Source organism: Typopeltis vanoorti, chromosome 12 (assembly GCF_054136105.1).
Source record: "Typopeltis vanoorti isolate ZY-2024b chromosome 12, IOZ_Tvanoo_1.0, whole genome shotgun sequence".
NCBI lineage: Eukaryota > Metazoa > Arthropoda > Arachnida > Uropygi > Thelyphonidae > Typopeltis > Typopeltis vanoorti.
Window position 1 is genome coordinate 106,439,121 of NC_143560.1, and position 13,730 is coordinate 106,452,850.

At 35.4% G+C, this 13,730-nt stretch overlaps 1 protein-coding gene across 1 annotated transcript; it reads right to left on the reverse strand.

The window, feature by feature from the left end:
* Window positions 1–1,295: 1,295 nt before the first annotated feature.
* On the reverse strand, window positions 1,296–11,567 carry LOC150101110 (solute carrier family 66 member 3-like). The gene is made up of 3 exons (XM_090402165.1): window positions 11,207–11,567; window positions 6,112–6,194; window positions 1,296–1,399 (listed from the first exon to the last, which is right to left on the reverse strand). Exons 1-3 carry the CDS (start codon window positions 11,380–11,382, stop codon window positions 1,296–1,298), a joined length of 363 nt encoding a protein of 120 aa, XP_090258291.1. The 5' UTR covers window positions 11,383–11,567.
* Window positions 11,568–13,730: the final 2,163 nt, after the last annotated feature.

Below are 13,730 nucleotides of genomic sequence, written 5' to 3' on the forward strand. Positions count from 1 at the left end.
TCTGGTTTCCAGAATATAAAATGTATTTGTTTGTTGTTAGTTGGATTTCTCCACTACCATTCCATCTTGTCTCATTTAGACCTAGTATTTCTATTTTGTATCTGTCCATTTCTCTGGTTAGCAAGTTAGCTTTTCCACTTTCATACAAAGTCTTAATATTCCAACATCCAATTTTGGTTAAAAGTTTAGGGCTAAAGAGGTTTTTTCCTTGGAGTTTTCTACCTGTCAGTTTCCCCAATGGGGCTTTCACTGGCTTGTTTCATTTTCCCCAGTACTTTTTTTTTCTTGGTTTTGTGTCGGTTTTCCAAAAATAGTTGAGGTTTCCATAGTAATATGTTTTTTCCATATTATGGTTGCTAGCCACAAGTACAACCTTCCTCCTTTCTCATCCAGGCTTGGGACCGGCAATGGCAGAATTAACACACCTTCAATTGAAAAAAAAAAAAAAACATATAAAGATTTCTCTTGTCATGGCGAGAATCGAAGAGCACAACATGCTGTCATCCTTCCAATTGTGCTATGGAGGAACAATTGGAAGAACCCTCATCAAAGGGGTCAAAGGTATCCATATATTTGTGACTGTGCACCTGGCAATTGAAGTGAATGTGATGCAATGTTTATGCATCAAAAAGTGTCCTCTTTATGAAGCATTAGTATATTGTGTTTAATTTTAGGAATTCAGGAATGTGAAGCCAGGAAACAATTAGGGGAGTCTAATAGGAATAAATGCAGAAATATAATATCAGTGAGACTGCTATTCTGTGGGTGTGCATCACACACCCTGAATATCCATCCCTGTTCAGAGTTAATCATAACTGTCTATATTTGAGGATGAGATTTGCTAAATATCAGTTTGGAAATAATTTTTTTTTCTTATATTATTATGGCTCATTAAGGGAATCTAATAATCAAAGTAAAACAAGTTATTAATAATAGCAGGGATTTTTTCTCTCAGAAACAGGAGTTTTTCATCCTGCAAACAGATAAATTGGCCTTGAGAACACATGCAATTTATAGACAAAAAATACTAGTGGTGGTGGTGGTTATAATGAGTATTTTTTTTTTAGCTTTAATGATAAAATATATTTATTCCTTGAACTGAAGAAATTTCACAATGAAATCTCTACTCAAAACATCTACATCAACAATCAACATTTAATCCAAAAAAAAAAATCACATTTTAAACAAAATGGGTAATTTTTTAGTACTAAAGAAAACCATCACCTTCAAAATTTCTGTTAACAAAAGAATAAATGGAATAAAGTGCAATGTTTTTTCCTTTAATTGATTAAAAATTAAAGTATTAAAATCAGATCTGAAGGATACATTGATAAATAAAAAAACCAGATGAGATTCAGCAACCTACTATAGTGGAGTATCAGAGTCAAAAGGAATACATCTGAAAACAACAAAAAAAATTTTTTTTTACTCAATTATTATAATAAAGTATGCACATGATAAAGCACCATTAGTTGTCAGCTTAATCATTACTTATGCAGGAAACATTTTAACAAATATGAAATGAATATAATCTGTACTAGTTACAACTTCTCATAATAGGTTCTCAGTTTGCTATAATATGACAAACTGTATTGAGATCTTTGATTTCTAAGTTTTTGATGCAGAAATTGACTAAACTAAATGGAGGAGGAGAATTGACAGTAATGTCTCACTGTTTGTGTTCATGAATGTACTTCTCCCCCTTATGATATAATCAGTAACCAGAAAGAACAACAATTCAAAAATAGCAGCCTTTCATAAAACAACTTGGCCAACCAGCTGGCCTAGTTGGCCGAGTGGTTAGCATATCCACTCTCCAGTCAAAAGGCTGCAGGTTCCAATCATGCTGTGGGCAGTAGATGGCATTGGTGTAGTTATAGTTTGTTGTAGTTGGTGGACTGAGTGGTGGAGACGGAGAGTTGTAGAGGTAGGTGCCCTCCCTCGATGAGTCTTTGGACTCCCTGGGAGGTGTCACATAATAATAATAATTTCCCACAATACATTTGCTCCTGTTGTCATTATTTAAAAATGAACACAAGAATGAGCTGCTCTTTCTCTAAAACAAGAGAACCTATTATACATATTCACCATGGCAAAACGTTAGATTAAGTGCAAAGGAAAACACTGCTATAGTCCGTCCACAGTATAGAGAGCTGTCATTGGAAGGCTGCCAAGAAGAGTCCATTCATGTTGAAGGGGAGAAAGAAATAAGGCGATGCACGAGTTGGTCACCAACATGTGAATTTATGTGCTTTATACGTAAAATATTCCAACTGTTATGCAAGCAAAATAGTTATTACTTTAAAAACTACAATGATCATAAAAGAGAAGTTAATTTTCCGACATGTAGTAATAAACAACCCATCCCACAAGACAGATTGATTACCCTATAATGGGAATGGATTCTCCTTCTTTTCACATGCGCAGAAGTGTCGAAGGGTCTCGAAACTGTGGGCGTGCTATAGTTGGAAATTAAGTCATTCACACATGGGGGAAAAAAGCTTTCAGTCATTCATATCACTAATAAAAAAAATAAAAAAAAAACAGAGATTTTCTGGTCATGATGATGATCTGTGTAAACCAGTATTCTCTGCTTCCACTAATAATTCCCTAATTCAGTTCTTCCTTTTTTTTTTCAAAGATAGTTCCATGGCTACTGTTCAACAGAAATGGCACCAGTAAATCTTAACACGTTCATTGACAATCACGCAATATCGCGTGATGCAAGTTCTCACCAAATGGCCGATCACGCGTTATCGCATGGACGTACCTATCAAGTAAAAAAAATTTGGCCACCACACAAAATTCCAATTTTCAGCTTGGCAATGAATGTGTTAAGACATGTTCAGCAATTTATGATCCATTCACAGTTCAATTGCAAACTCAGTGAACAAAGTTTTTTCTTCCTCATCATTTAGACCCTCTATACAGTATTTCCTAAAAGGTAAAATTTACAGGTGTTCAGCTGTTCAATAGTACACACATATTAGAATAATCTCACATGCCAGGAACTCTTTGTATTGGAATACACAGAACATTCAACAAACATAATATCTATTTCATATAACACAGCAAACTTGGCTTCCCCTGATCATGCTGTTTCTACATACTGCAGAAATATAGGAAAAACTTTACAGTGCTATATACAGGGTGTTCGGGATAAATTTGACATATTTATAATTAATTATATTTTTCCATAAGTTACATGTATTAACACACACTTCTCTTCATTTAAAAGTTTGGACCCTTCTTCATTCATATACAAGATGTCAGAAAGGATGGATAGCTGGAACCCACCTGAATCATGGAAGAGAATAACTTGTATCATGATGATTCGTGCCCGCCATCAAAATAAGGATATTACGACTGCTGCCCAATGCTCCCTGAATACAGTAAAAACAATCAGGCATGAACTAGAGACTTGCAATGGTGACTACGAGGATGTAGCAAGAAGAAAGATCCCTAGCAGACGATCTGATTGCGTTCGTACAGCAGAATTCCTCGCAAATCTGCAGGAACAGGTGTTGAAGAACCCTGGCATTGGAATTCGGGCTTTGTTCGTGGAGTTGCTAACTGTAGTCAAGCCCTGGATAACAAGGGTAGCCAATGGTAGGCCGTATGTATGGCAGCAGGATTCGGCCCCTTGCCACACCTCTGGGAAAAGTCAAAAATGGTTGTCTGAAAATTTCTACAACTTCACCAGTCCAAATGTTTGGCCTCCAAACTCCCCAGACCTTAACCCCATGGATTATTTTGTATGGGGCGCAGTTGAAAAAGACACCAATCGCACTTCCAGTAATACAAAAGCCCAGTTAATGGATAAAATTAAAACAGTTTTTGCGGCCCTTCCCAGGGAGACTGTAGCATCAGCTTGTTCGAGGTTCCGAAGCAGAATTGAAGCTGTGATCGATGCTAATGGTGGTTATTTTGAGTAAATCTTGTTGATAGTATTGTAATTAACTCTGCCTGTAATGTTTTTTTGTCAATTCATTAAATTTAATAGATACAAAGAAGATTTTCTTTTTCCTTACGAAACTGTCAAATTTATCCCGAACACCCTGTAGATACCACTTTAGACAGTAAAGATATTTGAAGGAATTTACTCAGATCATTAAAAAATGGTCTGGCTTGGAAGTAACTCTTGTTTCCTTCAAATTTTTTGAAGTGCTCCCAAAAAATAATTGTATCATACATCATGGAAATAAATTGTGGTGTGAATTCAAAATTTATCTGTGCATGTTTAAATATGCTCAAAAACAAGTCCTCTGGGTTTTAATACAGCAATGGAATAAATCTTCCATTGAATTAAGTTTATGAGTCTAATAAAGTGAGTAAATAAAAGGGATAGCACTACAATATACATTCTGCTTTTGATAACCATACAGCATTAAAAGAGCAAAATTTCGCTTTACCATCTCAACTGTATTTTAATGTATTTTCTTCTATGTAATTTTATTTCTCCTTGTTTTCTTACTGTCATGTTTTCAAAAACAAAATACAAAAAAAACACTCACTTTTATGGATTTTTAACTTACTGATTAGTTATAGCTTAAAACCCAATCACTGATACTGACTGAGCTTTTGTAACTCAGTCAGCATCAATGTGCCCTTTGGTTTTGAAAGATTTAGGTTCGAATCCCATATTGGATGCAAAGAAAATGTTTATCATGGCTTTTCAAATGAAGGTAAGTTAGCTGGTCTCATGAAGAAGTGGCAGGGTTTTTCATTTCTAAAAAATAGACAAACTAGCCAGAAGGATGTGCAATTCATGGACAGAGCAGAAAATGAATACAGGATTAACCATCTTATAAGTAGGTTTCTAGAACACTAGGTTACTTGTATGTGGCAGACCCTTGGGCATAACAAGAAGGCCTGTAACACTGCTGATGTAAACAAGAACTTCATAATTTGATCCGATGAAGGTTATTATTATTCAGGCCTTCCATGTAGTCGTAACTCATCATGGAGAACCCATTTTGAACAACATAAAGTCTAATCATAACACTCGCAAAACTCATTCACTGTTCATGACCTCACAACACCCTATCTGGCAATGCATTCCATGGTCCAACAAGTGCAAAAAAAAAAGCCACTCCTCATCCTCCCACTTACAACTTGCAGGGATGCCCCCCCAATCCCTGCTCACCATATGAAATAACTCTCAGTGTCAATCCTATAACTACCTCCTTAACAGTTCAAATGTCTCAATCATATAATACTTCTTCAACCAAACTCTGCAGTCTGCATGTCCCCAGTCTAACCTCACAGTCCCAACATCTTTTAGTTATCCACCTCTGCACCCTCTCCAAGATTAATTTATACCTTCCAAATCCTGTTGACCAAATGTGAGCACAATAATCCAGGTGTGGCCTGATCAGGGCTTTATACAATGGACCACAACTTATTTCTGCTGGTCAGTGTCCTCAGTACTGCAGCAATCCTCCAGGTTATCTTGAGATATGTCCCCTAAACCTCAAGCCTCCATTAATCATCACCCCAAAGTCCCTTATCTAATACAGCTCCTCCAACATGGTATGTAGCCCATACCTACTCCCCTTGATGAAGCCCATACTGCATACCATGTTACAGACACACCTCAACTTGCAAACACATGTTCCTTGAAATGTGTTCGTAAGTTGAATGTTTGAAAGCTAAATTTGTTTTTTTTTCACAGGATATATTGTTAAACTTATTAATGTATTGTGAACTTCAGGCATAGTAAAATGCTCATAATCATGAGGGCCTGTGTTTGTAAATGAACTGCAGTCACATTTTATTCGCCTGTGCTGTGTTCATAAGTAAGAATTGTTCGTATTATGAAAGTTTGTAAACAAAGATTTGCTTGTGCTTTGTTTTAGAAAGTAGGGTAATTATTATTATTACTTTTAGTAGCAAGTTTTTCTGCTAGGTCAGAAAGTATATTATACTTAACAAAGAAGTGTCAAAGTGTTCTTCATGAACAAAATTTCTTGTCAAATATAATCAATTATTTCTTTACTGGTCAAATTAAAATTATTTTTTCATGTATCCATAGACTTAAGGAGAATATCTAAAAAAAAAAAAAAACTGTTAGAATAACTTGTCAAACAGAATAAATGCACAATGAATTACCTTGGACAACAAGACAGGGATATTCACTATAAGACATGAATGGATAATGATGGGCATAGGCATATGACACAACTGTTGAATATCTGAAAGTGGGAGAAAAAAATATGCATCACACATAAAAGAACAAAATTTCTTTCATTATGAAAATTAGGTTACCTTGGGAAGTAGAAAAGCTTCCTCTGATTATATGATTTACATTATTCTATAAATTATATAAAATTATTATAAAAAATACAAAAGATATTAACTCAGAGGCCTGTGTAGCTCAGTGGAAGTGGCGCTTGCGTCCTCTGCGCTTGGTCGCTTGAAGTCAGACTTAAGTTCAAGTCTAGTCGCTGACTGGAGGAACATTTTCTAAGCCTTTCTTCGACCGATTCCCGAGTTAGTCGATCTCTGGCACGGGCAAGCAGGTTTTTCCTCCCGTAAACTCAAGAAAATCGACCGTAGAACCCACATTATTTCAGACAATAAATATATTGTGTTAGGGATAGGGACCACGAGATGGCAGCACATTTGAGCCGTCTCTCTTCACTGTGTACTGCTTAATTAGTGATAGCCTTGGGCCATCTATCTCTGATTGGTACCAGTGGAGATTGAACTGCCCACTCAGTCTCCAAAAGTTAGATAGGGCTAAATGGCCTCGCCTACTCCCGTATACGGGAATAAAAAGGCGTTAGCTGATTTTTTATTTATTTATTTATTTTTTTTTGATATTAACTCAATTTCTTGTGGCAGCAGGGATTCACATAAAATTTCATAAGCCATTTATGCTTCATCTGGTTTCATATTTCTTGACACACATCAACTGCTTCCGATAACCATCCTTAATACTGGTTATTTTCATTTTTGAAATTTTGTCATTTAGTGTTGAAGTATGAAAATGGTAAGGGAAAAAAAGCAGTTTATATTTATTTATTTTGAGCATAAATGTATTTCTTGATGAATAAAATGATATGCAAATCCTGAAATAAGGAAAATAGAATATCTATAGGAAACATAACAGAACAAGTTACAATTTGTGTGTGATAAAACAGAAAACAATAATATTTGTCATTCAATTAATCCAAATAAACACACTCTCTCTCTCTGTCTAGTGTACACATTTTTAAAACTATGCATTCAGTTGCTTATTAGAATGCCTGATGTGGCTTGTGGAACAAAAAAACATTATGTTTGATCCATATAGTAGGGTTTTTGGCATCAAACTCATTGTGAATGAGACATTCAGTTGACAAAATATATATTATATTGAACTTTAACCTCATTTGCATTGCTGTCATTCACAACAAAGAATTTTCTCAAGATTCTTTATATAAAAAATCTATTCCTCACTTCTCCACACCGTTACACAATCTTCAAAGTTGTCCTATCATTTTCCTCTCTCATCATTTGTTCTAAGTATAAATCAATCCTAATTAATCCTGTAAAATCCCCTCACCAACTTAAACATCTCTATCATACCATCTCTTTGCTGCCTATCCACAAAATTATAAATGTGCATTTCCTCAACCTCTTCCCGCAGTCAACATTCCTGAGTTCTGATATTACCTTAGTCATCTGTCTCTGGACCTTCTCCTAAGTTTCCATGATAATGGAGGTTGTGTAAAGGTATGGTGTTTGATCGCCTAGTTCACACCTAGGTAACTAAATCTGAGCAAAATAGTTCATGTGTGGTCACTATCACAGCAGCAATGCATACCTTTCAAAAACACTTGCATTTCTTCTGAACTTCAAACTAACATCCCCAGATCCCCAGATCTTGAATCATGTCTGCCTGCTGAAGCATTCACACTAATATAGTAAACAGCCTATACCTTTGCACTCCCAAATGCACCACCTTGCACTAGTCAACATTAAAACTGTAATCCATCTGTCCAAATTAAAATTATTCCAGAAGGGAGTTATCTCCAGCACCACTCCTTATAACCCTTCCTAACTTTGCATCACTAGCAAATAAGTGAATATCCTGTTAATCCATATGAAATATCATTAACAAAATAATATTAAACAGAAGAGGTGGGTCCAAAGAAAACCCTGTGGCATATTATCATTCTTTTCTAGGACAATGACCCAAACAACTTGTTGGTGTTGTTTTGTTCAGAGAACCAAACTCCTTTCCATACCAATCTTCTCCAGTTTATACAGCAACTTGTAATGTAGCGACTTATCAACAGTGGCGTAGCTGGGGGGGGGGGGGGGGGGGGCAGAGCGGCGGTCTGCACTGCACTTTGAACCTTTTTCGAACTTTTGCAGTTAATTCTAAAATACAGTGTCGAGAACACAGTTCCAATTATCGTAACACTACTGTAAATATTCCTCTCAATTGATGTAAGTGTTGCTAGTTGTGATAAGAGTTTTTCTAAATAAAATTTGATTAAGAATTACCACCATTACTATGAAATAGACTTTGCCAATGTCATCTACGATTTTGCTAACAGAAAAGCAAGAAAAATAATATTTTAGAATGTTGAAATTAAAGTTTTACTTAAAAAATAAACATATTATTTTAATTTATTTTCCCATACGTCGTTTTGACTTTTTGTAGTATTTCTGGTGTGTATTGAGAGGGGTGGCAAACTCAGGGACTGCCCCGGGCGTCAACAGCTCTAGCTGCGGCACTGCTTATCAAATGCCTCTGCAGAGTCCAAAAATATGACCATGGCGTGATGTGAACCCACAGCCTTTTGGCTGGAGAGAGGATACTCTAACCACTTGGCCAACCAGGCCAGCAAAAATGATACTAGGCAGGGGTGGGAATTGTACCCATGCCTCCGAAGAAACCATTGCCATTAACCAGCGCCTTAGACTGCTCAAGTATGCTACCTTTCTTTCAAAATTATCAAACAACTTGATGGTGTCTGGAGAGTACTTAAAAAAAAAATTGAAAATTATCAAGCTTAAAGAACTTTAACCCCAGAACAATAAACATTATTAATAATTATTAGAAATATGCTTATTTGAGAGTGTGCTATAATTATTGTCTAAAAGAGAAGGAAGAATTGTTGCATCTCATGTATAATTTTTGATGATTACTTACTCATACTAGTGAAGAGTTTCTAATGAAGTTGTGTTATGCAAATTATAACAATTAAGTGTTATTTAATTATACTTATTATTATTATTCCTGATGCCTCCAAGGAGTCCGAAGACTCATCGCGGGAGGACATCTACAACTGTCTCTACACCTAACCTCTACTACGAATCATCTCCATCAACGCCATCTACCGCCCACCAATAACACCACCCCAACTAGTAATTTTTTTTTTGTCTATAAATTGCGTGTGTTCTTATGATTAAATAACACTATATGCACAAATAATACAATAATTAAATAGTTAACGAGAGAAACTACTGATTTCCTATTTTCTTTTGAAGTATCGTACTTAATATCAATTTAAGTGGGTATATTTAAATTTTTATCAACATAAAGTTATTCATGTAGAAGTAGGAAGAATAATGCAAACCTCAAGTTTATTTGATAAATCTAGATGTTTCTGGTGGTCTTGCCAAATAGAAGCAGATTGCATGACACTAGAGGTAAATGCTGGTCTTGAAATTCACACGTGCTCTTGTTATCATTCAGGGAGTGAGAGGTGTGATTGAAGCCTGATTAGCAGAATAATGAATTACTGACCATTTAAAACTATATATTTAGAAATTTATGTACATTGAATCATACAAATACAACATTTATTTTACAAATGATATTCTATCTTTTTCAATTTAGCTACTTGAATACAAATTCTACCCTATGTTTCTTCTTTATGAACCGATCAATAACATCATCATAAAAAGTTGGTTGCAACTTAATTTTCCCAAGCAACACGCACACTTGTAAAGGCTGACTGAAGCTCACTGGCTAGAGCAATGTTGACTGCATATGGCCTATGTTTAAGCAACAGAGTGAGACGACGTGAAATGGCTATGCGCATGCATGAAATCACAGTGCTGCTGCACTGTGATTTCATGCATGCTCGGTTGTAGGACCTGGAAGCTCCTACAAACGAGCAAGCCAAGGTAGCTTTGACTAGACGAGCAAGCATCGGCCTTCGATATACAACGCAAAGCTCAATTATTGCCACACAAGCTTAAGACGTCTTCTGTCTACAAAAATAAAAGCCTAAATGGAATGCTTATAAATGCATGCATTTATTAACAAATAAATATTACTTCTTTCTCAATTAATGAGCTTGCGCAGCAAGCATGGAGAATTCACCCCTTCATGACACTTAGGTGCAAGAGTTGTCATGTTGCTCTTCATTTATGCAGTAGCATAGTGGGAGAATAATAGTCACCTTTGGCAGAATCCAGCATGTTAAGATTTTAAAAGATTGTTAAATCTAGTTGTTTTGCATATGTCCATTAAGCTTAGTAGACTAGGTATGTAATTTGATGTTTCTAAAGACTTAATTTTTTTAATGAATCCTGGAAAAAAAAAAAAAACAGTTCCCAGCCCTAACCAAATATTTCCAATATTTGACTTTATTATCATATTGACTTCTTTCACCAAAATTGTTATTTTAGTGACTAGGAAAAGCAGTGGCATAACAACAGTTCCCATCCCACTCAAACCCAAACACAAAAATGAGGGGATATGATAAAAACATTAGAGAGTTACTTTAAAGGAATTTGAAGAATGAGAGGGGAATTGAGTAACAGTGTAGTTAGCAAGGATATGAGGACTAGATCTTATGCTTTTAGTGTTACAAATGATTGGAATTGGTTGCCAGAGTCAGTTATGTGCTTCGTTGGCTAACGGGTTCAAGGCTAGTGTGACAGGTATTATGTGAATGATCATTCATGAATGGTGAAATGTAAGTGGACCTCCTGCAATGGATTACATGAAAGTGTCCCTGTTATAATAATAATAACAACAACCATAATACAAATGATGATGTGTTCTGCAACAACTGCTTATCCTTCTAATTATATATTTTTTTGAGTGCTCGTGCAGAATCAAAAGCAGTCAACTGCATAAACGTGGTTTGCATAATCTTATATATCATGCTTATTAATGATTTATGCGTTACGAATTACATGATATGCCAGGATAAGTAAAAAAAAAAGAAAAAAAAAAGAGTAAGAATGTGCTTACGTCCACAATTCCAAAAGAAGACTCAACAAATTAATTCCTTTTGCTGTTTTACTTTTTATTAAAAAATAAATCTGAGGAACTTTTAAAATTGCACACAACAGAGTTGTCAACAGCCCTGCTATAGACGACATCAACTGAATTTTATCACTTTGTGTATACGCGGGTTGAAGATTCATTTTTACTTCTCTCTTTCCTAATGGATCGTTCAGTGTTTTTCTTCGCTGATGAATATTTGGGAAACTTTACTCAGTTGATTCAGAAATTCATATCAGAAGATATTTAGTGCCATAAAACAAGTAAAAAACTCACGTGGCATACACAAAAAGAAAACAAATCATCTTCCGACAGTGGTATCACAAGCTTTTACCAGCTGACATTACACACCATAGTAAACAACTCAAGTTCAAAGCTATAAATTCAAGCCTGATATGATATCCTCGACCCCGCTAACGTTTTTTTTTTTTTTTTTAATCTTATTTATTTATTAGAGAATTACACACAATCGGGAAAAAAGAGTGTTGTAAATGTTGCAAACACTTAAAGCAACGTTTGTCAACTTTTAATGATACGATTTGGTAAATAAAAATCATACAGGTGCTAATGTAATTCGACATGCAGAGTCAACATTATGTTAAATATATAAAATAAAATTTCGTTTATAAAATTTCAAGTACTCATCCTCATACAGCTGCATACACGATTCAGTTATAAAGTTAAGATTAAGAAAGCAGGGTAAAAATTCACAGATAAGCCCCGACCCAGATAGGGAGAGAAGTAGTTATTGACTATTACGTACAATACTGCATGCATAATGTGTAGCGGAAACGTTCAACAGTTTCCGCTACACATTATGCATGCAGTAATGACATAGAGAGCAAACAGCAGCAGAATTATGAGCTAGCAATTCATTACACCTTCTAATATGGCTGCTAGGTCTTATAATTTGTTCGCACGTTCATATGGGACGACAGCCATATAACATGTAAAAAGAAGAAGAAGAAAAAGGGGGAGTACAGAAATCAGTGACCCTGTTCGGGAGACCAGCCATGGCAAAAGACATTCCAGGCCTTTAATAATCAAGGTGATGTCCGCTGGCTGGTGAAAGTCGTATACTACTTATAGATCTGGTTGGCATTTCCTCCAACTAGGAAATGTATGATTTCATGTCCTTACTCGAAAGATGACAGAGTTCCTAACACGCTGAAATGGCTCACGGGAATCATGTTGCATACTAATAGTGATATGCAACATATGATTCCCGTATGTTCCATAAATGTGTCCATAAATGAAACTGAAATTAGATCATGAATTATTTCTTGTAACACATTAAACCTATTTGGCTGTTGCTTGAACAGGTTCTTCATAGATTTCAAAAAAGTTGTTAGAAAAGGATTCTTTGTCTCAAGTGAAGTTTTATGGAAAACTCCATTATGTAAGCTCCATTGGGAAACCAGTAAGACATAATATTGCATATTATGTCTTACTGGTTTCCCAATATGGAAAGAATTTATGTATTATCTACAATATTTTAAACGTAACTAGCCCCAAAAGGCTAGTTGTTCACCTTATCATTAGAGTAAAACAGACCATTATTATTCCTTTATGATCTTGTTAAATTTACTGAAGATGCAGCCTGGTGAAAGTGAAAAAAAAAAAGAAAAAAGAAAAAAAAAAGAAAGCCTTTTGGAATAAGACACCCACTCTTATGAAGGTGCAATTACATCTCCTTATATCTAGAATGTTATCCACAGAATTTCCTCATAAGGTAACAAAACAATATTAAAGAATTTTTACTCATTAACAAAACTATCACCCCTGCGACTAGTTGAATAAGTAAGTCAGATAAACAATTGTTATTTAGGATTACGGACGAAGCGATTATGGCTATGAGACAAGTTTGTTGTGTCCATTCTTCAGGCCGGTTTCCCTGTTTGCAGGATCAACAAACGCTGCTATCACTGTTTGAGATCTGCTGACCTACCTTCAGATGAAAAGCCAGTATAAAGATTCTCCGTATCCTAGACAGGATTCAAATTCTGGTCATTCCAGTCAAAGAATATAATCGATACCACGGAGATATGATGGTGGTAAGATAAATATAGTTTCTTGTAAAATATGTGCTAGGAAAAATATGATGCGGAGTTAAATAATAATAGAGAAATCAGGTCTGCCTTCCATGTTTTGAAAAAAGAATTCAAAGAATCTCCTGGGTTGATCAACATCCTTTCCTGCAAATTAAATGAAGGAATGCCAAGTGCACATCCATGAAGTCATATTATAACATTGTGCATTTCGTTAATCAATGCCATAATGAGTGCATCGCCAATCGATCGCACAAGAGGCTAGTGGAATAAACAGCTAGGTGTTCCTGAAGCTTGTTAATAAAGTATAAGTACAGTTTGACAAACAACAGTCTGCAACCTTTTTATACTGTTTACACTGAATTTTATTCACAGCATTTAATATCTTCTTGATTCTGGTTGGCTGATTCCCGAGAGTTAGTCGATCTTTGGCACTAAAAACT